This window comes from Nerophis lumbriciformis, linkage group LG04 (assembly GCF_033978685.3).
Source record: "Nerophis lumbriciformis linkage group LG04, RoL_Nlum_v2.1, whole genome shotgun sequence".
NCBI classification, from domain to species: Eukaryota; Metazoa; Chordata; class Actinopteri; order Syngnathiformes; family Syngnathidae; genus Nerophis; species Nerophis lumbriciformis.
The window spans coordinates 20225843-20250473 of record NC_084551.2 but is presented as its reverse complement, the minus strand read 5'-3'; the positions used below and the strand labels follow the sequence as shown (position 1 = coordinate 20250473).

Genomic DNA, 24631 nt, shown 5'->3' with positions numbered 1-24631 from the left:
TTAATTTGTGAAACTGGTCAAAATGGCTCTTTGACTGGTAAAGATTGCCGACCCCTGACCTAGTAAGAGGCAGTGGAAGTTTGAACTTCCCAGTTGATTGAGCTGGATTCAGCTGCGCATTTGGCAACCTCAGTCAGGGAGAGAGGGAGAGGACTACATCATTTTGACCGTGATTGCAGTACCATTTCTGGCCACATTATTACATATGGCTCCTTTAAGATTCATACACTTAGTTTTTCTAAGATGTGTGGGAAAAGTGATGTTAGTTGCAGTTAAGTAATTCACTCCTAGCCTTATTACTATCTAAATAGAATAGTGTGGAAAATAAATAGAATGAATTGCTTCTTTCTTATTAGTTGATGTTGTTTTTGTCTTATATAACTTCCATGCATGGTGACAATGTGTCTCTTTCGTACAATCATGTGGACACGAACAAAATTGCACTCCTTTGAAATTGTTGAGGAAGCATTGGCATGAATGTGTTAGATTGTGTGATACAATTGAACTTTTTAAGGAAAAACATTACCAAAAAAATGTACGAATAGAAAAAATAATAAACCTTTTAATGTATGTCTTTATTTCTCCATTTGACGCACATGCAAATTTCATTCTTTTACACATTCACACACTGAGCCATTTGTAATCTCAAGATTATCATGTGACATACAAACGGAATTGTGCCTAATACAATATGTTAAAAAAACGTTTAATGAAGTCGACTCACCTAATGTAAACATGTAAAGAAATAAGCATAATTACATCAACATTTAAAAAACCAAACAAGCGTAATGCTAGACAACATTGTTAGAAAGTGCCACAAATCCCCGTTTAACATCTCAATAAATAAACACAGATGTAGGAAAATATTTCATACATGAACTTAATAAAAATCTTGTATTCACAAATTAGGAGACTGCTTGAACTTAAGGTGATTGATTACCTGGCTGATTGTTGTTTTTAGGATAGGAATGCAAAATGAAAGCTGCAAATACACATCAGCAGATAAGATAAGGCTGACACACAAACACGTAAACGCAAACTGTGACATATGAAAAATATAAAACACATTCCAATTGTGACATCAAGAGTCATTTAAAAATATGTTCTATACTATGCAAATTGGCACTTTAAGCATCAGGCTTATTTTAACATATCATCAATTTACATGAGAACACTAATTAAATAATTTGTATACATTTCTCTATGAATTGTAAGGTCGGGTTGCACTGCAGATGTATTCTCCATTGGCTGATATGTTGATGACGTGCATGTATTATTAATAATCTAACAAATGTGTATTATCAAAAAAAACAAAAAAAAACAGCTCAATAAGGAGCAATAATAGTTATGAGATGTTGCTTGGCACCAACACGGCTCAAGCATTTTCCCCTTTGGTCGCCACTCAGCCAACTTTATAAATCATCTGTCACTAGAAGATGATTGGCTGGAATATGTGACAAAAAAACCCAGATCAAACCCAGCAAAAAAATGAAAAGCAGAGCGAAATGTCACATAATTTGGCTTTGTCTGGCATCCCTCCAACCCCATTATTTAGAGACTTCCATAAGCAACTGAGCTCAGTTTATCCACACACACACACAAACACACACAAGTAAAATAGTATATCTACACAGAAATACGTGTCATTCAGACAATATTTGAAGAAACTAAATTTTTTTATAAAAACATAATTCTCTACGTATCTGTAATAAAAAAAAAAAAATTGCATGTGTGTAGCGAGAATGTCACAGACATGCCTCTGCTACAGTCTTTGGTTACTAAAATATAACACTATTAGGACTATAAGTCATGTGACAAACCGAGCTACAATTATTTAAGTGCAAGTGTGTTTTAATGTTGATGCGTTTGTGGACTTCATTAAAATGGAATGTTATTTCGTGAACATCGTGGTTTTTGTAACGTTAATACCACATAAAGAGTTGTACTTATTGCTCTCTTCCACGTCGATGTACAGGTAAGTGATAATGGACAAACACTTGCCAGTAAATTAGAGCTGTGTTGATCTTTGTGTCAGTGGAAGTGTCCCATGGCCTCTGCAGCCTTCACTCTCACCACAGGGTCGGGATCTTGGAGCAGCATCACTAGACCTGAGGATGAAAACACGTATATTATAGTGCACATACGTACTCTAAAGTCAGCAAAGACATGGTAGATGTATCACCTTTAGTGATGGTGCCCATATTGAGATGGAGGAGATGCTCCTCTGGAAGGTTCCCCAGCAGAAACCCTGATAAGAAAACACATTATGAGCATGTAAGAAACAAACATGTAATGTTAATGTGTTTTCATCTTAGGACATGCCAACTTTGAAGAAATGTTATAAGTCTTCTCTAAGCTTTGTGTTATTAATAGTTTATTGGTATCATAATTTTACAGTATTTTTCCCATTTTCGCAGTTTTTGTTTCTATTTTTACAAGGTGCTGTGGGTCAATTAAAGAACAGCCATTTTGGACATGCTTGTTTCATTGCTCTTTGTCAGGGTTGAACACAAGATGTGACATTAACTCTTTGGGCAACCACAACTCTCGTTGACTATTAGTTAGTTAGTATCCTTGTGTTAGCTTACCACCACCACGGTGTGGAGCAAATTATAGATGGGTTCTTACTCCCTTTTTACTGGAAACTGTTTTGACCGTAAAGAAAAGTGCTATATAAATGTAATATATTATTATTCCTTTGTCACGAGTAGAGTAGGGGAGTGTTACTGCAGCTGGAATCTTTTATTTTTTTTTGCAAATGTTGATCTGAAATCAGAGAAGGCTTTCTTGGAGGTGGACAGTAAACCCTCTGAGTGAGTCGTGTACGCACAGGACAAAGCTAAACATGTTACACACTGAGTAAGAGCAAGCAGGAGCAGACAGCAGGGCCGGCTTTTCAGACAGGCAAACCAGACGGCAGTCACAAAATCATTTTTTTTGTTGTTTTTGTTTATGTTTCTAAACTCTGGACACAGGGATTTTCAGGGCAAAAACCAAATGACTTGTGATCAGATGTTATGTTAGTTACTGTGTACTATTGACTTTGTTTTGCTTAAATAATATTTCATGTAATAAAAAGGACCTACCGGTAGTTTAAATAGTGTGTTGATTTAATCGCATTGACAATAACACTCACCATAAGTAAAATGTACAGTTAATACATGTGATCATATATGATCGGTATTGGAATCGTCAGCATATAACCCTGATTGGAACATCCCTACAGGTTTCAGAAATTGCACTTGAAAATGGAAAAATGCAATAAAATGCAGACCTGGACAGACCGGTTTGATTCCATACCTATGAACATAGCAGCTCCTGCACGAACTTCAGACCAGTTGCTCTTAAAGAACTGGAGGACTGAGATGTGGTAGAAGTTTAGCATGCCTGGAAAGTCCTGGATCTGCAAACAATATCGCAGAGAAGCACAAAGGCATTTAACTACATTTCCTAATCAATTAAATACTAGCTTTTGAATTTGAGAATCTGTGTCTGAATGTTTTGAACTCCCGTTTCCAGATCAGTGTCATAGTAAATAAAATAATGCTTCCCAAAGTAGTTGTGAAACAGCTGAAGTCTGTAGCTCAAAAAAATAACAGAAAATAATTGAAAATCACTGCTTTAGCTTATAGAAAATAGTTGGGACTGAATCAACAGCACCTATACTAGGAGTCGCCATGTAATGCACTCCATTTTCCTTAGTTGCTTCAAGTCACATCAGATCGCACGCGCGTTGCGTGCATGCGTGCGTGCGTGCGTGTCTCACCAGGTACTTGGTGAGATCATTGATGAACTCCCCGTAGTGCAGGCTCTTGTCTTCATAGAGATGATTCTGAAACATGGCTGTGATCTGCTCCGAGCCCACCATTGGTGCACACACACGCATAGAATACTTACAGGCCTGGACACAAAAGAAAAACAACATGAAATTTAACACAAAACAATGGTCCATTTGACTTGTGTATCATGTCAATATTAATCTTTTAAAAAAACATGCATTCTACTTGTAGGAAAAGCCCATTTCTTACCTTTACAACATGTGGGTTTGGATCAACCAGGTGTAAAAGCAGACTGACCAGAACATTGTGAATTTGGTCTTTGAACAGTGGCTCTCCAGAACCAAACTTAGACAGGTTCCCCATTAGATGGATGGAAGTACAGCGGATCTCATCGTTCTCCTGGAAATGTAACGTCTTTCATATTAACTGTTCCTCAGCATAACCAAGATGTCAACTGGTACATTCTGATGTGAAAATACTTAAAACAACTTACGCTCTCTAAAAATGGCTTGATCTTCATGAAGATATAAACCACTAGTAAGTGGACATTCGTCTTGTCCAGGTAGATGAGAACTTTAGACAGGCCTGACATGGCCTCAAGAGTAATCAGCTTGCCTGCAGGGAGACAACTTATCTGTACCCGAAAACTAGTTTGCCTTTAATCTTAATACAGTTCGTTTGGTAGGCTGTCAAGACAGTGATCAAACTTAGGTAAATTATCTCTTATCCATTGACACTGTATGTGTCATGTCAACAAGAACATTCAACTCCTATTCAACAAAATAACCCTAACCTTCAATTGATTCAGACAAAAGAAAGGAACAAGTGACAAGAGGGATTGTTCTCCAACATGTCAGTTACCTGGATCATCTTTTTCCTCCATGCCTGAACTCATTGCTGCCAGCAGCTCTTTGGCATATTTGTTCACCTAGAAGAAAAATATGTGTTTCCTCCATTCAAACGAGTGTTTGCATGTTCTTGTGTGTGCATACCTTTTCAGGGGAGCCAACAGCTATATTACCAAGCCCCCTCACCGCCAACATGCGGACAGTGCTGCAAGGATCGGATATCCTTTCCATCATGTTGTTCATTAACACGTCAATCAACATCAATTCTGTCGCCACGTGATGGTTCAACAGCTATTTAGAAAGCAAAATACATTATATTCATCATGTTAAAGGCAAGTTTGTGTTTTGTTTTTTTTTCTAAATTCTTAACATTTGCACCAAAATATTAGTACAACGTTAAAAAGTGACAACATTTGCTGGTTGTCACCTCAGAGAAAAAAGCTGTGACGGTGATCCGCTGACACTCATAGATGCTGTTCAAGGACGGGCACAGACCCTCAACGATGGCGGGCAACCTCGGGCCAGCGTGTTTCGCCATTGCCCTAAATAGAAAAAAATTATCTGTCATTCTTAAAATTTGCAGTCTTTACTGAAAAGTGGGAAAGAGCGGAATGAAGCTAATTCTTAAAAACAAACCCAACGGTTATATGTATTGATGAGGGTTTGGACAAACAATAACAATACTGGAACAATTGTATACTTTGTCATTAAACAGGAAATAACATATTACTCTTACCAGTAGTAGTCATAATAAAAAAACAGTAGAAGTACTGATAGTGTTTTCAACATTACTATTGCATATTGTCATGTAGTACAACAATGGACCCCTTAACATAATCCGTCCAAAGAGAATGTTGAACCTTCACCTTGTTTGGAGTTTTTTTAATTTTTTTTATACCCAACACTAAACACCCAAGAAACACCCTATTGCCTGAATAGAAGATAACCCATCCTTTATGAGCCCAGTTTTTGGAGACATATTTTTGACAAATTGTTTTAACTTCTGTTTTCAATATCAGTGAAATAACCTCTGGTATATTACTATAACAAGTGTCAATAGCTTGGTAACTAATCTCTATTTTATTAATCCTGAAATCCTGAAAAGTTACGTTTTTTTTTTTTTTTAGAACTTTTCAGACACTTTTTTCAAGCAGGTCTCTAATGTGAATGGATCTCTTATCGTCAACGTTGGTGTGTGTGTGTGTGTGTGTGTGTGTGTGTGTGTGTGTGTGTGTGTGTGTGGGTGACAGGAAGAAATGTGCTCGCTTGCTTGGGAACAAGATGCTGGGCAACACCTGCTGGTTTGCATGTATAAATTGCTACATCCCAAATATATAATTTTTACGTCTAAAAGGGGTCGTATTGTTGTTTAACATTTGAAACACTTGTGGTCAACATAACATGTAATGGTGGTTCTTAGGTTAAAATTGTAAAAAAAATATTGTTTTAAAGACTATATACAAGCTGCAAAGCTTGACAGTCTGTTCAGTATGCACCGTTTTGTGGGCTTATTTATGTGCCATAGACTTCCTCCAGGCCATGTTCCCTTCAGCTGTGTTTCCACCCAGTCAGCCATTTTGTAGTTTTTAGCATTTTCATATCAAGTCTTCTGACAGATAAGTTAAAACTATACACTACTTTTTATTAGAAATGGCAACAGTGGAGGATGCATGTGCAACAAATGCAGTTATTATTCAAACTTGCCCCTTTCACTTTAATTATTTGTTTGAGACACAACAAAATCAGATGGGCTGGGGTGTTAATGCCATATTCAGGGAACATATCCGCACCCACAAATTGTCATTTAGGGGTTTTTCATCATTTGAGTATGTGTCCTTCAAAATGCAAATAAAACATTCATCCATACTTTATCTCACTATTTACAAACCGCCACATAATTCAAAATCATTTATTGATGATTTAATGGAATAACTTTCAGTTGTGTGCATTGACTTTGACTGTTTGATCAACACAGAGGACTTAAATGTTCATGTGGATGTAGCCATTGACAGGCAAGCTAAAGAACCCAGTGATGTCCTTAAAATGTTTGTTTTAACTCAGCACATAAAAGGAGCCCACCACCCACCGCAGTAGCCACACTCTTGATTTGATCATTACTAAGGCTGAAACGACGCGTCGACGTCATCGGTTACGTAAATACGTCGACGCCATTTTTGTGCGTCGATGCGTCGCATATTTACGTCACACTACTGTCATGGCGGATCGCAAAGCAGACAGTGCGAGCGAGGGGGAAAAAGCACGCCAAAAGTCATCAAAAGTGTGGGAGTATTTCAATAAACGGCCTAATAATGTTGTTGTATGCACAGTGCACACTGTGTCGAGCGGAAATGGCCTATCATAGCAGCACAACGGCTATGAACGAACATTTGAAAAGAAAACCGACAGCGTTCTTGCCATCACCATCAACTAGTCAATCGTCCGCGTGAGTATACGTTGTCATCATTACACAAAAACATGAATGTGTCATTTGTATCTGCGTTGTAAATTCATAAACTAAAGCACCGTTTCGCTCTGAGAGGTGCGTTTGGCGTGCAGTGTTTACAAAGACGCACTCCTCTTTAACGCTGTGGAGAGGCGGGGCCGGCGAGCGAGCGGCGAGGTGGGGCGCGCCGGGAGCGACGCCGCAATCGTGCCCAGGTGCGCGATCCGCGCACCTGGGCACGATCATCCAATCTCCTCTCGCTGAAGAAAAGGGGAGCAGCAGAGAGAAAGGGAAGAGAGACTGGAAGGAGTCAGAGTGAAGCTGACGTGGAGCGAGAGAGGAGGAGAGACAGAGACAGGAGACAACGAGCGAGCGAGGAAGAGGAGCTGAAAAGCGAGGAAAGAAAGAGAAAAGAGTTGGAAGAGAAAATACTTTGTGTAAAATTAAAAGATTGTAAACCTGGCAAAGCCGTCTGGCGTTCAGTCTGTCGGTCCTGAAAGAACCCCACGGCACAAGACGTGTCACAAACGCTAACGTTAATTAGTTGTGCAAATACCTTTTACAACATTAACGGTTACATATACTATGTACAAACCAACAATTAACTTTCACTTTAATCATATTATCATTGTTGTGTTATTAAGCAAAATAAGCAATACTTTTACTTTTGTTGAAATGTTTACACTGTTACAGAATATATTGTTTTGCACTTTTTTGTATTGGATGTTTATTTTTATTTTTGCACATTTTAGCAAATAAGCAATACTTTTACTTTTGTTGAAATGTTTACATTGTTACAGATTATTTTCGTTTTGCACTTTTTTGTATTGGATGTTTATCTTTATTTTTGCACATTTTAAAGCAAAATAAGCAATACTTTTACTTTTGAAATGCTTATACTATTGCAGAATATTAAGATTTGCACTGGATGTTTACTTTTATATTTGCACATTAAAAAGCAAATAAACTACTTTTAATTTTGTTAAATGTTAAAAGTTTTAAATGTTTACATTGTTACAGAATATTTTGTCATGTTGTTGTCAATGTTGACTGAGTGGCCATACTTTTTTTTTTGGTAAATAAAAGCCATGTCTTTTGAAAAAACTGGCCTACATTTATTTTTTCATCTTCATTTTAAATAAAAAAAATAATCGGTAAAAGGAAAAATAATCTATAGATTAATCGAAAAAAATAATCTATAGATTAACCGATTAATCGAAAAAAATAATCTATAGATTAATCGATAGAAAAATAATCGTTAGCTGCAGCCTTAATCATTACTAAGGGTCTTGCTATTTCACACGAGAATGTTATCGATGCTGCTTTAACAGATCATATCTGTGTTTTCTTTGACTTTTCGGTTAGACCCAAACCAGCAGTTGTGTCTGCGGCTGTTACAGGAAGGCTCATAAATAGACGGCAGATGAACGTCGGCCAGTTGATTCAATTCATCGCTGCATTGAACAGATCAATGTGTAAACGCAAGACAATTTTCTTCAGCTAAACTCAGACAAAACTTAAATCATTGTCTTTGGCCCACAGAAGCAAAGAGAAACGATTATTAGTCACCTTGAGACCCTCTCCCTGAAACCTAATAATCAGGTTAGAAATCTAGGGGTAATAATGGATTCAGACTTGAACTTTAATGACCACATTAAGTCAATACCATCAGCAGCTTTTTACCACCTGAAAAACATTGCCAAAATCAGAGGTATTATTTCGAAATCCGACTTAGAAAGACTAATCCTTGCCTTTGTCTCCAGCATGTTAAATTACTGTAATGGCCTTCTCACTGGGCTTTCTGAATGAGCTTTAAAGTGGCTGCACTAAATCCAAAATGCGGCTGTCCGAGTCCTGACTAGAACCAGGAAATATGACCATATTAGTCCAGTGTTTACATCACTGCACTGGCTTTCTGTTGCTCAGATAATAGACTATAAAGAGCTCTGCTTGTGTACAAGTGTTTTCATGGCCTTTTGCCAAAGTACATATATGACATGTTGGAGCAATAAGAACCATCTTGAGCTCTGAGAACCTCAGGGAGTGGTCTCCTGCTGCTGCCTAGAGTCAGGTCCAAACATGGTGAATCTGCGTTTCAGTTTTGTGCTCCTAAAATCTGGAATAGTCTTCCAGAAGATGTGAGACGAGCCTCAACATTGGCAATGTTAAAATACAGGCTTTTATTTAATTGTGCATGACAACTGAAAGTATTTTATTTAGAGTATTTGACTGATTTTAATTTTAATTATAATTGTTTTATGATCATTTTATTTTATGATTTTAATCTGTATTTTGATTTAATATTTTTATTTTTGCCTTCCAGTAATCTTATGTAAAACACTTTGATTTGCCCTGTGTGTAAATTGTGCTCTATAAATAGACTTGCTTTGCCACGTGCATGTACGAGGCAGTCTGCCCCACAACAAGAGGATAGAAAAAAGTAAGGAACTTAATTTAATGACTACAAATGGAAAAAAATGGCAGATTCGCGTAAAGCTCTTTAAATAAACCACTACCATATATGAAGATATTCGCTGACATAACTAAGGTAAAATACGTCAGTAAAATCTCAAATTTCATACGGTTAATTCGGAAGTAGGCAATATTTTATAAATATATACACCAGGCTTTCATGGATTGATTTAACATTTTGGAAGACTTATGGGGATCCCAAATACAGAAAAACAGGTACTAACAGGTAAGAAAAGTTGGTTTTGCATAAAAGTGACCTTCCCTTCCAGGGGTCAAACATAATATCATCAAACTTGAAACATATTAATCTGGTAACATTGTGTACTATTTGTTACCATCCAGTAATTTTATGTAAAGCACTTTGATTTGCCCTGTGTACAAATTGTGCTCTATAAATAGACTTGATTTGCCATGTGCATGTACGAGGCAGTCTGCCCCACAACAAGAGGATAGAGAAAGTCAGGAACTTAATGACTACAACTGAACAAAAATGGCAGATTTGCATAAAGCTCTTTAAATAAACCACTACCATATATGAAGATATCCGCTGACATAACGAAGGCAAAATAAATCAGTAAAATCTCAAATTTCATAGGGCTAATTTGGAAGCAGGCAATATTTTATAATTATATACACAAGGCTTTCATGGATTGATTTAACATTTTGGGAGACTTATGGGGATCCCAAATACACAAAAACAGGTGCTAACAGGTAAGAAAAGTTGGTTTTGCATAATAGTGACCATCCCTTCCAGTGGTCAAACATATCATAAAACTTGAAACATATTAATCTGGTAACATTCTGTACTTTTGGTTTACCTTGCTAGTAGCGTAACTCCAGTGATGTGTGCCTTCTGTTCCTTTATTGCATCCCAAGCATTATCATCATCCAGTCTTTTCATCACTGCATCCAGCTGAGCTCTTGCTAGCAATATTCTCAGTGCATCAGCTGCCACTCTGCACACGCACACAGAACAATCTATCAGTCTCTAGATGAAGACATAAATATACTTCACAAAGGCAGCACAATTAAGACAACAAATACGCCAAACCCTGCAACGTGGACCGAGGCAGTGTTTTTGTTGTTTTTATCCTTTGGCGCCGACACTCCGACACTAGCTCCCATTCTGACAGTGAGACAGGAAAACAGCTGAGGAAACTGACTTAGTGCTGGCTCTTGGCTCTGGCCATTTAATAAGAGTTCTTTGAGACCACATGTCATCTACAAACAAAGAACAAACACATTTGTATAAAGATAAACATGTAATTGCAATGCGGCACTTCTGTGTGTTTATCACTTACAGCAAGTGGCTTATGTGTAGCGACCTTGGTGGTTCTTCCTCTGATCATAGACTCTTTCTTGTCCACGTAGGGCGCCATGATGGCAAGTTTCTCCATCACCATCTCAATAATTTGATTGGCTACTATGGGGTCGGCTCCCAAAGCCATCCACATTTCACTGGTCCAGCTAAAAACAACAGGAAAAACGATATATAGTGCATTGGTCAAAGGTCTGTTCTAAGAAGAATAAAGTACCCGGTACACATTGGAATACATATCTAAGGGGAAATAAGTTATCAATTGTACTTGTGTGATTGTGCAGGTAAACATTCTAATATCTTTGTGCATACCTGTCATATGGAAGTGGTTGGTTAATTAGTGTATCAACAACAGTCTGGATATGCTGTGATGCCAGGATTAATACTGTCTGACCAACTGCCACTCTGACCTAAACACAGGTACAAAAGGTATGACTCCATCATGCAATATCATAGTAAATATAATTAGCTATGGATAACTTTGTTATTCTAAACATGAAGAAACTATGTAACAGCACAAACTAATGGAAACAAATATCTGCTATGACGACCATTGTACCATTGTACTACTTATTAAATGGCCAGAGCCAAGAGCATCACCTGTTCTTCAGTGATGCTCTGCATTCGCACATGAAGCACCTCCAGCATCTCAGGTACCTAACAATGGAGATTAAACTCTATTCAACGGATGCAACAAGCACAAAGCATAGTGATGTGAGCAGTCACACTACCATCTCTTGTAGCCCGCCTCCTCTGTTCTTCAGCAGAGTGTTGAGAATGACAGATGAAGCTCTGCAACAGTTTGTCTGACTGTCGACCAGCCCCTCAAACAACATAAACACAAATGTCGCCAGCTGCTGCTGAGGTAGACGCTTACTCATCACCTGAAGCACACAAGAACATAGATAATGATCACCTCCATCTTATTCAGGTTATCGAGGGAAAACAGAATATGTGACCATATCTCAATGTGTAATAGAAATAAGAAATGTAATACTTTTTTCCTTTTCTTTTTTTTAAGTTCAACATGTTGATTGATGTGTGCTTTAAAATGATGTACCTTGGTGAGCTCAGCGCAAGTCTTGTAGAGAACTGAATGGTCTGGGTTTTCTAGTCTGCCTTTGAGAAGCAAAAGGCCATCCACAGCTTCATCTTTGTAGTCTAAAGCAAAACCTGGAATTCACATTTCAAAAGGCGAAATTATACTTTGTTAGTTTATCATTTCATCGGTCAGTGGTTAACGAAATAAAACAATTGTATATCCATAAATTGACAATTTTACAGACCAAAAGGGTTTAGGCTGAAGTTAAACACTTATTTCACCTACACCCTATTACCAGTGTCAAATACAAGATGTAGTAAAACCACAAGACATCAAACTCTAAACATGAGCTTCATAGACATATAAAAACTTTTTAGATTTTCTTTAAACAACACATTACAAATACACCTTGTCCACAGCATAAATAACTATACAAATATATACACAGTAACTACATACCAACAATTATGTAATACCCATATACACTCATACATGTTTAACATTTGTACCAGTAATATACTATATGCAAACACTTACATTTTCATTAGTATTTACAGTATATACCACATATATTTTTTTGTTGTTATCTTTGATCATAGTATTAACTACTGGTGTTTAGTTTAGAGCTGACCTGGGCATTCTACAGCCCACGGGCCCCATCCGGCCCTTTGTGCGTCCCAGTCCGGCCCGCGTGAGGCCAATCATAAATTACAAAATACATTTTAAAAAGTATCTATGTCGAGTGTGCAATACAACGGTGCTGCTTTTGTTTTGAAAAGCGTTATTTGTATTACTTCCGTGTGGACTATGCTTGTGCGCGATTGTGAGTGAATGTGAACAGCGGCAATCACAAATTACAAAATAAATTAAAAAAAACATCTATGTCGTGCGTGCAATACAACTGTTCTGCTTTTATTTTGAAAAGTGTTATTTATGGGCGTATGTCCATGTGTAACCTGTGAGTGAATGTGCACAGCGACAAGTGATGCTCGGTTACCCCCGAGACGCTAAAAAGAGAAAGGTTGATGACGAATGCCGTGTTTTCAACAAGACATGGACTGCCAAGTATTTTTTTACAGAAATTAAAGGTAAAGCCGTGTGCTTAATTTGTGGTACACAGGTTGCTGTGTTTAAAGAATATAATTTCAATCGCCACTACACGACGAAGCACAAGGAAAAATACCGGAATCTGTCTGATGAAGCGCGCGCAAGGGAGGCTGATGGTAAAACTGCAAACCCAACAAGGACTTTTTGCCTAATTTCACCCCCCCAGAGATGCAGCTCTCAGGACAATTTTCGTCATTTCTCACAAAATCGCCAGAAAAAGTAAGTCGTTTTCTGACGGAGAGTTTATTAAGGAGTGCTTATTGGACTCTGTTGCGCTGATATTGCCGGAGAAGAGGGAAGCGTTTAAGAACGTGTCACTCTCCCGACGTACTGTAACGAGGCAGGTTGAGACCATCGCTGGAAACTTGGAGCTTCAGCTGAAGAACAGAACGGCCGACTTTGACTGTTTTTCGCTGGCTTTGGATGAGAGCTGCGATGTACGTGACACCGCCCAGCTGCTCATCTTTTTACGTGGGATAACTGCAGACTTTCAAATCACGGAGGAGCTGGCAGCCATGCAGTCAATTAAAGAGACAACCACAGCTAATGACTTGTTCACATAGGTAAATGCGTGTTAGGACATGTTAGGACTGAAATGGGACAAGCTGGCAGGTGTGACAACAGATGGTTGTCCAAATCTGACGGGGAAAAATGTTGGACTTTTAAAGAGGGTGCAGGATAAAGTGACAGAAATTGACATTTTTGCATTGTATTATACATCAGGAAGTGTTGTGTAAGACAGTGTTAAAAATAAAACCATCAAAAGCAATCTGCTTTTGTATAAAGTTAAGTTAGGTTAAATGAAATTATTATTATTATTATTATTATTTATCTTACGGTACATCAAAATAATTTGAGCAAAATTTAATTGAAATATTGTCGATGTGGCCCTCCAGCAGTGCTCGGGTTGCTCATGCGGCCCCCGGTAAAAATTAATTGCCCACCCCTGGTTTAAAGCGATATAATTTTCTAAGACATTAGTCTTAGAATTGAACTGGAAGTCATACCAAAGACTATAAAAAATGGGACCCATTACCTCCCTGCTTGGCACTCAGCATCAAGGGTTGGAATTGGGGGTTAAATCACCAAAAATTATTCCCGGGCGCGGCACCGCTGCTGCCCACTGCTCCCCTCACCTCCCAGGGGGTGAACAAGGGGATGGGTCAAATGCAGAGGACAAATTTCACCACACCTAGTGTGTGTGTGACAATCATTGGTACTTTAACTTTAACTTAAGGCATCATCCAGTTCTGTTCCACAGATAGGTGAACCTGACTGAAAAACATCTACTTTTTAAAACTAGTTCTCACGTTTGCTTTCTGAAAGACAGATTTAAACCTTTCCAGATTTAAACCTCTCCTGGAGACACTGAGACAGCCTGCAGTTATGAGCTTTATACAACACAACAGCAGGGTTGAGGTCAACAAGATCATGTAGTTTTCATGCTTTTAATTTAATGAAAAAAGCGTAGTTATGAGCATAATAATCCACATAATTTACAATTCTAATTGCCTTTTTTTGAAGTAAGAAAACTGAGTTGTTTAGTTGTATGCCCCAGATTTCAACATAATAATAGACACATGGAATTATTTAACATGTTAAGAGGATTTTGATTTACAGAGTTTTTGTATAAATTATATATTTTACATAACTAAATGGTAAATGGATTATACTTGTATAGCGCTTTTCTAACTTCAAGGTACCCAACGCGCTTTGACACTATTTCTACATTCACCCATTCATACACACATTCACACACTGATGGCGGGAGCCGCGCCATGCAAGGCATTAAGCACGACACATCAGGAGCAAGGGTGAAGTGTCTTGCCCAAGGACACTTGGGCAAGACTACGATGGCGGAAGCTGGGATTGAACCTGGAACCCTCAATTTGCTGGCACGGCCGCTCTTTTACCCGAGCCATGCCGTCCCCAACACTTATGTGACATGGTATGTTAATTTCCTTATTTCCAAAATGTATATGCTTTGTTTTATTTAAATTCATTGATAGTTTATTAGCATCAAACCATTGCTTTAAGAATTAAAAGTTAACTGTATACGGTCTCCAAGAGCTGGCCAAGGTCTTGCCCAGAACAGTACAGGCTTGTATCATTGGCAAGGAGAATACAGTTTAGTTTCATAAGATTTTAAAGACATAATTTTTTGAGAATTTTTGAAAACTGTGCGAGTAAAGAAATAAGCCTATATTTGGTAAACTGATGCTCAGCTCCACTTTTAGAACTGAGAATAACTTTTGCTGTTTTCATTGTTAAAACACCTTTTATAAAATAAATATTGCATATATAGGTGAAGGTAACACATACTTGCCAACCCTCCCGAATTTTCCGGGAGACTCCCGAATTTCAGTGCCTCTCCCGAAAATCTCCCGGGACAAACATTCTCCCGAATTTCCAGCTGGACTTAAGGCACGCCTCCTCCAGGTCCGTTTGGATTTGAGTGAGGACAGCCTGTCGTCACGTCTGCTAGGCCAACCAAAAAGTAACCACAGAACACTATACCGTATGGTGTTCTATGGTTATTTTTTGGTTGGCCAACGGTTTACGTTGTATTGCGCACCCTGACGGCAAGTGTGGGAGTCGGTTCTGAAGTATGAAGAGACGTAACTTCGTCACCTCGCCTGGTTATTGACTCCAACCCAGAATATTACACTGCCCATACCTACGCTCCTTCAAAGGCTGTGCTACTGGCTGCATAGCATTGCACTTTCAAATACAACAATGAGTAGAGAGGAGTGTTATGTGTGTATATGTGTAAATAAATGAACACTGAAATTCAAGTATATATTTTATTTATATGTATATATACATAATAAAATACATACATATATATATATATATATATATATATATATATAATAAATAAATGAAAAAAATATATATATATTATATATATATATATATATATATATATATATATATATATATATATATATATATATATATATATATATATATATATATATATTAGGGGTGTGGGGAAAAAATCGATTCGAATTAGAATCGCGATTCTCACGTTGTGCGATTCAGAATCGATTCTCATTTTTAAAAAATCGTTTTTGTTTTTTTATTATTATTTTAAATGTTTTATTTATTTTTTTATTTTTTTAAATTAATCAATCCAACAAAGCAATACACAACAATACCATAACAATGCAATCCAATTCCAAAACCAAACCCGACCCAGCAACACTCAGAACTGCAATAAACAGAGCAATTGAGGAGACACAAACACGACACAGAACAAACCAAAAGTAGTGAAACAAAAATGAATATTATCAACAACAGTATCAATATTAGTTACAATTTCAACATAGCAGTGATTAAAAATCCCTCATTGACATTATCATTAGACATTTATGTGTCACAGTGGCTTACACTTGCATCGCATCTCATAAGCTTGACAACACACTGTGTCCAATATTTTCACAAAGATAAAATAAGTCATATTTTTGGTTCATTTAATAGTTAAAACAAATTTACATTATTGCAATCAGTTGATAAAACATTGTCCTTTACAATTATAAAAGCTTTTTACAAAAATCTACTACCGGTACTCTGCTTGCATGTCAGCAGACTGGGGTAGATCCTGCTGAAATCCTATGTATTGTATGTTAGAGAATCGTTTTGAATCGGGAAAAAATCGTTTTTGAATCGAGAATCACGTTGACTTGAAAAAAAACCCAAGAATCGATATTGAATCGAATCGTGGGACACCCTATATGTATATATATATATATATATATATATATATATATATATATATATATATATATATATATATATATATATAGCTAGAATTCACTGAAAGTCATTTATTTTATTCATATATATATATATATATATACACCGTATTTTTCGGAGTATAAGTCGCACCTGCCGAAAATGCATAATAAAAAAATAAAAAAACCGGAGCCCGGCCAAACTATGAAAAAAACTGTGACTTATAGTCCGAAAAATACGGTGTACATACATATATATATATATATATATATATATATATATATATATATATACATATATATACATATATATATATATATATATACATATATATATATACATACATATATATATACATATATATACATATATATATATATGCATATATATATATATATATATATATATATATATATATATATATATATATATATATAAATACTTGAATTTCAGTGAATTCTAGCTATAAATATACTCCTCCCTCTTAACCCCGGCCCCGCCCACCCCGACTCCGCCCACCTCAAACGAGTAGCGTGTAACATGTATAATGGCCATGTATCCCAATCAATTTTCCATTTAGTGAATGTAACCCTCAAGGAAAGAAATAAACAATAAAAAACAAAAGGAAAAAAGGAGGAAAGAAAAAAGGAGGAATGGAAGCAAAAAGAAGAAGAATGGAGGAAAAATAAAGAATAGAAGAGGAAATAAGGAAATAGAAACAAAGAAAGAAAGTAGGAAAGAAAGAAAGTAGGAAAGAAAGAAAGAAAGAAAAAAAAGAAGAATAGAAAAGAAGTAAAGAAAGAAGAAAGAGAAGATGAATGAAAGAAGAAAAGGAGGAAAAAAGAAAAAAGGAAAGAAGAAAAAAGAAAGAAGAAAAGAAAGCAAGAAGGAAGGAAAGAAAGAAGGAAATAAGGGAAGAAGAAGAAAAAAGGAAAGAACAGAAGAAGGAAGAAAAGAAAATAATTTAAAAAATAAGGAAAGAAAGTAAGAAGAAAGAAAGAACAGAGAAAGAAAATGAAAGATTTATTGTAAAAGTTAAAAAAATAAATAAAAATCATTCATGTATGAGTGAGTGTCTTCACCTTCATAGCGTAGCTGGATAGACAGCAGTATGTATATACAGTCTATAGTGGTGGCGCGTACAACCAGGTGAGGGTCGGAGCAGCGCGGAGATAGTCGCCCCAGCAGAGCTCCAAAGTTATGAAAGGATACCATGTTCTAGACACAGACAGAGGAAGTGAGAAAATGTTCAATAACATGTCACGTAAACTTTCTGATAAAGCAAGACAAGGGTTGACAGGGTTCACCTTTACTGTCATATTGTCCAAGTAGTGAGTCAACATGCGAGCAGTGGCTGTGATAGCTCTCTCTCTCTCATGGTCTTGCGGTGAGCTCAGCCAGCATTCAACGTGCTGCACGGTGCAGGAAGAGATTAAGGGATGTCAGACGACAGAGGAACAGACGGGAAAATATTGTTGACACTTAATAACAAACTAATTACCCCTTCATAGGAAATTTAAAAAAATCGGTTTCAGTGACCATTTAATTTTCAGTTATAGCAGCCAGTCAAACAATGTAATGACACGTAAAACTCAGACAGTGTCAAACCCACAAATAATTTCAGAGACAATACTTGCCTTAGGCTAATTACCAAACATTTTGTAAGCAGAGTATTACAACCTTTAGGTGTGACAGCCCTAGAATACACACCAATAGTTTTCTCAGTCATATATCGTTCTTTTGAAATGAAAACCTTCTATGCAATCCGACTCAATGACATAATGCAAATTATTTAACAATTTTTTTATTCAATACGGGACATTACACAAACTAAATGTTTGAAGGGAAACTTCACTTCTTTTTTTTAAATTTTGCCTATTATCCACAATCCTTATTTAGGACAAGAACACGTTTTTAATGCATACTATATATGAAATAAATGCGATCAAAAGTCCATTTTCATGGGAGCCTATGGGAGTCACTCTTTTCTGCCTATAAAATCCCCTTAAAAACATAAAAAAAACTCTATTAGGGTTTTATATACATTATGTAAGTATATATGTAATGTAGTAACAGGCACATTTATAATAACATTTAATATTTATGTATTTTGATCATTTTAAGCACATTGATTTCAAAAACCCATCACAACATTCGCTTTTCCGCCCCCACTACATCACTGATTTCTACTCATTGTAGAGTTCATGAGAGCCATCAAACATAATAAAACCTAACTTAATGTACAATGTCTGCTGTTATTACGATGCCGACTGACAGAATTGTTATATTCCTATTTTAGATAAAAAATTAGTCATAATCCTCGCAAAGAAAAGGGGGCTGGGGGTGTGTGTGTTCTCGCTATTTGGATGTCAAAGTGTACAAACATGTTGGATTACATCCTTGTCCTTCTACTATACAGGTGAGAGGCATGATTTATGATCTACAGTAAACTTTCACGAGCAAATGAAGCGAGGAAGCAGTTTACCAGTCGATCATGTCAACATTGGCACACAAGCAAGTGATCACGGTGCTGCTATAGTCTATCTGCATTAACACTTATAATAACAATATCACTAATATTTGATTAATATTAAAGTCAGGAAAAGTACATTGAGTATTTTTGGTGCTTTTTGGATGTTTGTTTTTTTTATTGGGTTTTATTGGGTTTTATGGGCGGAATAGAACTATTGGCTCCACTGTAGGCAAACTTTTATTTACGTGTTACAATGCCTTAAAGAAATATATCCATCATCATGTCTTTCATAATGATTGGGAGCGATAGGCAAAATTTTAAAAAAGTGCAGCAAAAATGGTTTCGGGTGCACAAATTATGAAACCCATGTGAAAGAAAACCTTATCTGAACAATGTCGGACAAAGAACACATATACCGTACAAACGCCGTTTCCATATGAGTTGGGAAATTGTGTTAGATGTAAATATAAACGGAATACAATGATTTGCAAATCCTTTTCAACCCATATTCAATTGAATGCACTACAAAGACAAGATATTTGATGTTCAAACTCATAAACATTTTTTTTTTTGTGCAAATAATAAACTTAGAATTTCATGGCTGCAACACGTGCCAAAGTAGTTGGGAAAGGGCATGTTCACCACTGTGTTACATGGCCTTTCCTTTTAACAACACTCAGTAAACATTTGGGAACTGAGGAGACATTTTTTAAGCTTCTCAGGTGGAATTCTTTCCCATTCTTGCTTGATGTACAGCTTAAGTTTTTCAACAGTCCGGGGGTCTCCGTTGTGGTATTTTAGGCTTCATAATGCGCCACACATTTTCAATGGGAGACAGGTCTGGACTACAGGCAGGCCAGTCTAGTACCCGCACTCTTTTACTATAAAGCCACGGTGATGTAACACGTGGCTTGGCATTGTCTTGCTGGAATAAGCAGGGGCGTCCATGGTAACGTCGCTTGGATGGCAACATATGTTGCTGTAAAACCTGTATGTACCTTTCAGCATTAATGGCGCCTTCACAGATGTGTAAGCAGCCCATGTCTTGGGCACTAATACACCCCCATACCATCACAGATGCTGGCTTTTCAACTTTGCGCCTATAACAATCTGGATGGTTCTTTTCCTCTTTGGTCCGGAGGACACGACGTCCACAGTTTCCAAAAACAATTTGAAATGTGGACTCGTCAGACCACAGAACACTTTTCCACTTTGTATCAGTCCATCTTAGATGAGCTCAGGCCGAGCGAAGCCGACGGCGTTTCTGGGTGTTGTTGATAAACGGTTTTCGCCTTGCATAGGAGAGTTTTAACTTGCACTTACAGATGTAGCGACCAACTGTAGTTACTGACAGTGGGTTCCTGAAGTGTTCCTGAGCCCATGTGGTGATATCCTTTACACACTGATGTCGCTTGTTGATGCAGTACAGCCTGAGGGAACGAAGGTCATGGGCTTAGCTGCTTACGTGCAGTGATTTCTCCAGATTCTCTGAACTCTTTGATGATATTATGGACCGTAAATGGTGAAATCCCTAAATTCCTTGCAATAGCTGGTTGAGAAAGGTTTTTCTTAAACTGTTCAACAATTTGCTCACGCATTTGTTGACAAAGTGGTGACCCTCGCCCCATCCTTGTTTGTGAATGACTGAACATTTCATGGAATCTACTTTCCCAATTTGCCTGTTCACCTGTGGGATGTTCCAAATAAGTGTTTGATGAGCATTCCTCAACTTTATCAGTATTTATTGCCACCTTTCCCAACTTCTTTGGCACGTGTTGCTGGCATCAAATTCTAAAGTTAATGATTATTTGCAAAAAAAAAATGCTTATCAGTTTGAACATCAAATATGTTGTCTTTGTAGCATATTCAACTGAATATGGGTTGAAAATGATTTGCAAATCATTGTATTCCGTTTATATTTACATCAAACACAATTTCCCAACTCATATGGAAACGGGGTTTGTACATCAACTAGATAAACATGGACTGAATAAAAAAATGTGGACAGTTAATTATAAAAAAGTTAAGTGGATAAAATAAAAGAACAGCTTGAGAATAGGAAAAACAACCTCTTTACCTTGAAAACACTCTGTAGACTATCAGGCGTGGGATCCTTGGCTAGCACACTGTTAAGTAAGTCATGCAGTGCAGCCAATGTGTCATGGTACAAAGCCTGCACACATGATGTGATATTCTGATTAATTCCACAATGTTTGTGCAGCATACACATGTATAATGCATGGTTCAAAAATGTTTGTATCATATTAGAGCGGTGCACAGACAAATGGTCACAAAACACAATTATGTGTTCACCTTTCTTTGTTTGGGGTCCAGTATTTCCTCCTCTTTAGTTTTCTCTGGAGTGTGTGTCTCAAGTGGTAGAGAGAACACACTGGTCACACACACCTTCAGCAAGTCAAAGGTCTCATTCTCACTCAGTGCGGGGTCCAAAAGCCTGAGGTATATAAGGTCAAAGGTAAAACCAGTAGGAAAAGAAAAGGGTAGAAACATGAACTGCGTCTCATTTGGTTAGCAAAGATAAGTTCAAGAGTTCTTTGGGTTTTTTTTATACAGAGAATAAAATGTCAACAGTTTCTTTCAATGGTGAAACCCTAAGAAGAGCATTTGAGGATACATGAGGTTGGTACAGGTGCTCATCACCAGGTGGCGCACTGGAGTCCGAAGTGCATCGGCAGGTTCTGCCTTAATAAAATCCTGTCCAAGAAAACAAATCAATAAGTAATCATAAAGAAAAGTGTGAAGGTGAAAGGTTTTATTTTGTTTGTTGGTTTGAGTGTTAGCAGGACGCAAACATTACATTATCGTTGTGAAGTCCCTTTCTCAACGATGCCCCAGAAGCATCCGTTCTGTCTATTCCTAACATCTTGTATCAAATTAGTCTAGCAGAAAGAGATTTTCACTTTTGTTAGAGGATTATCTTCTCTAAACTAGAACGTGGTCTGCTAATACGAGGGTTGCATATGATGTCACATTCGTTTTTCTTTTTTGCGGCTTAATTTACACGGTCAACAAGTTTGAGCATAGTATTAAAACAACTGAGAGCGAGTGTAGAGTTTTGATCAGAAAATGCCGTATTGCTGTTCTGTTGTTGGGTGTTACAGTCGTTCAAATAGAGAAAAAGGAAATAGCTTTAATATAGTCCGGAAATAAGTGGCTATTAAAAGGTAATAAAGTCAGGAAAAAACGAAAGTGCGTCGAAGGAAATGGCTCCTAAAAGTATAACTTTCATCATCTAGTGGAATACAATCAGACCGGTTGTGTCTGCAGCGATCACTTTGTAAAATGTTTGATTGAACATTTGATTTGTTTGAGAAACATTCTGTAATGCAATCAAGTTATATTAGTAGTTTTTGATAGTGGAACTAAACAAAGAAATGACTATAGATCACATTAGTTTTTTGTTCTTTTGTGGTTGCTATGCCTAAATATAACTACAAAGTCCTGGTTGTGCAAATAAACTAAAGCCATGTAAAGTCAAAGTAATAAACATTGTGATTGTTGGTCCAATCCACCGTATTTTTGTTGTCGATTTTCATAGCAAAAACTAAAAGCTTGGTTGTTGTACAAAAAAGCTAAGTGCTTTATTTTACACGGATGACCACATTATGGCGTCTTTGGTGATATTTGTTAGCATCAACAAAATATCCTTTATAGTATTAATAAAGTAGATGAATACATCTCTCGTAGGCTCAACAGCATATACTGAATCTTGATATTGCTAGCAAACATTGCTTAACAACAGGGACATCTATAGCTCAATAATGAGACAAAATAAAAACTTCACACAACTTAAAAACAACTGCAGACATGAATTGTAGATGAGACCAATATTTGTAGCCGGAAATCAACTGCTGATCATGAGATCATAGCAGCACGGCACTCGTTATGTCAATCAAATATGATACTTACCGAGACACGAATAAGTCCAACTTTGTCTTTCAGAGATTAACAGTTAATTTTTGGTCCCCTCAGATGTAAAGACATGATGTGCCTCCAATCTTTTCTTCTCTAAATACCATAAGTGATAAGTGAAGTGTGGTAGCAGTAACCTCTTGGTGATGATAAATGGTTTAAATCTTTCTAAAAAAAAATATTTTTCTTAAGAGTGTAAAAATCAGCTCCATCCCATTTTAAATATTTTTTCATGATCGCTTTTATATTTGCCTATAAACCTTTCAAAATAAGCCTAAATCTGCATGGATTCAGGTAAATAAACAGTAGCCTAATGGGGCTTACACCATCGCCTGAAACCCAGAAGTGCCCGGATGTGCCTCTAGGTCACGTGATTGCAACTCACCTATACTGTATAAGTTCAAACAGAGAGTGGTACCTTTGTATTTGTACACCCCACATATGAATTTTTCACAAAATGGCTAAGATTTTTGTGAAAAAGCCTCAGTTATTGTACGGCTAAACATTGCACGTTAAAAGGTAGTCTGTTTGCTCGCATATCATTCTGTGAAATCGAGTGCCCAGACAAAGAATTCCACGCATTGGTCTCTACGCTCATCACCATCTTCACTAACAGGAGTCTTCAATAAGGATAAAAGTGATGTTAAATGTGCTTTTATTAATTTTGTCATTTATATGTATTTTGCATAGTTTTTTTGCACATATAACTATAATTATTCCCTATAAAATGTGTTTGGTCTTAATATATTTAGGGGTCTGGAAAAGATTAGTTGAATGTATGTTACCCGGTATATCTTATGGCAAAAGACGCTTAGGTTTTCATACAATTGGTGCTATAAAGTGACATGTAGTTACATCAAGCAATAAGGTACATCCTAATAAACTATAATATCTACATAGAAGTATTTTGATTTAAATTGACAATTTTTCAAATTGTCTGAGATGCTGAACTTGGGTTATTAGCTGTAAGCTATAATCATTACTATTATTAAGATCACCTGTGTGATGATAAGTTTATTAGGGCTGCAGCTCTCAATTATTTTAGTAATCAAATAATCTATCGATTAGTTTGTCAATCAAGCAATCGGATAAAACATTTTATTACCTCAATGCGTATTTAAAGGGAAAACTGTTTAAATCAGTGTTTCTTAACCATAGGGCCGGGGCTCGTTGTTGGGCCGCGAGGCCATCAATAAATATCCGTTTTTCAGCTGTGGTCCTTATAGGCAGCAGACATTAATCACAAAAATTATGACTAAAATTGTTAAACTGTATTTTCATTTGCACTTTAATTTTAATGTTAGTTTAGTTAGTACTGATATTTATTATTATTAATCAATTTTGAGTATTTTAGCACTGCGTAATTGTATGTATATTTTTTCATCAGTTTTCATGAGTCCCTTCTTTTGCAACATATTTATATTTATCTATTTTTATAAATCAGACTGACCTAAGCCTTGATAATAATCTGTGTGATT

The 24631-nt window shown here is 36.8% G+C and overlaps 1 protein-coding gene across 3 annotated transcripts in view; it reads right to left on the bottom strand.

Moving 5' to 3' along the window:
• Positions 1-534: 534 nt before the first annotated feature.
• The window catches only part of mroh1 (maestro heat-like repeat family member 1), a 56924-nt gene continuing 32827 nt past the window's right edge, over positions 535-24631 (bottom strand). For all 3 annotated transcript variants that reach the window (XM_061950347.1, XM_061950354.1, XM_061950362.1), the window contains 21 exons: positions 21856-21935; positions 21534-21675; positions 21298-21393; positions 18055-18159; positions 17830-17965; positions 11921-12033; positions 11592-11744; positions 11461-11517; positions 11173-11270; positions 10844-11009; positions 10594-10763; positions 10361-10498; positions 5055-5169; positions 4772-4918; positions 4641-4707; positions 4273-4394; positions 4029-4178; positions 3767-3901; positions 3301-3403; positions 2183-2248; positions 535-2108 (listed from right to left, as the gene is read on the bottom strand). In XM_061950347.1, the coding sequence (XP_061806331.1) occupies positions 2032-2108; positions 2183-2248; positions 3301-3403; positions 3767-3901; positions 4029-4178; positions 4273-4394; positions 4641-4707; positions 4772-4918; positions 5055-5169; positions 10361-10498; positions 10594-10763; positions 10844-11009; positions 11173-11270; positions 11461-11517; positions 11592-11744; positions 11921-12033; positions 17830-17965; positions 18055-18159; positions 21298-21393; positions 21534-21675; positions 21856-21935 (2436 nt within the window). In that variant the 3' untranslated portion in view covers positions 535-2031. The remainder of the gene's footprint in view (positions 2109-2182; positions 2249-3300; positions 3404-3766; positions 3902-4028; positions 4179-4272; positions 4395-4640; positions 4708-4771; positions 4919-5054; positions 5170-10360; positions 10499-10593; positions 10764-10843; positions 11010-11172; positions 11271-11460; positions 11518-11591; positions 11745-11920; positions 12034-17829; positions 17966-18054; positions 18160-21297; positions 21394-21533; positions 21676-21855; positions 21936-24631) is intronic.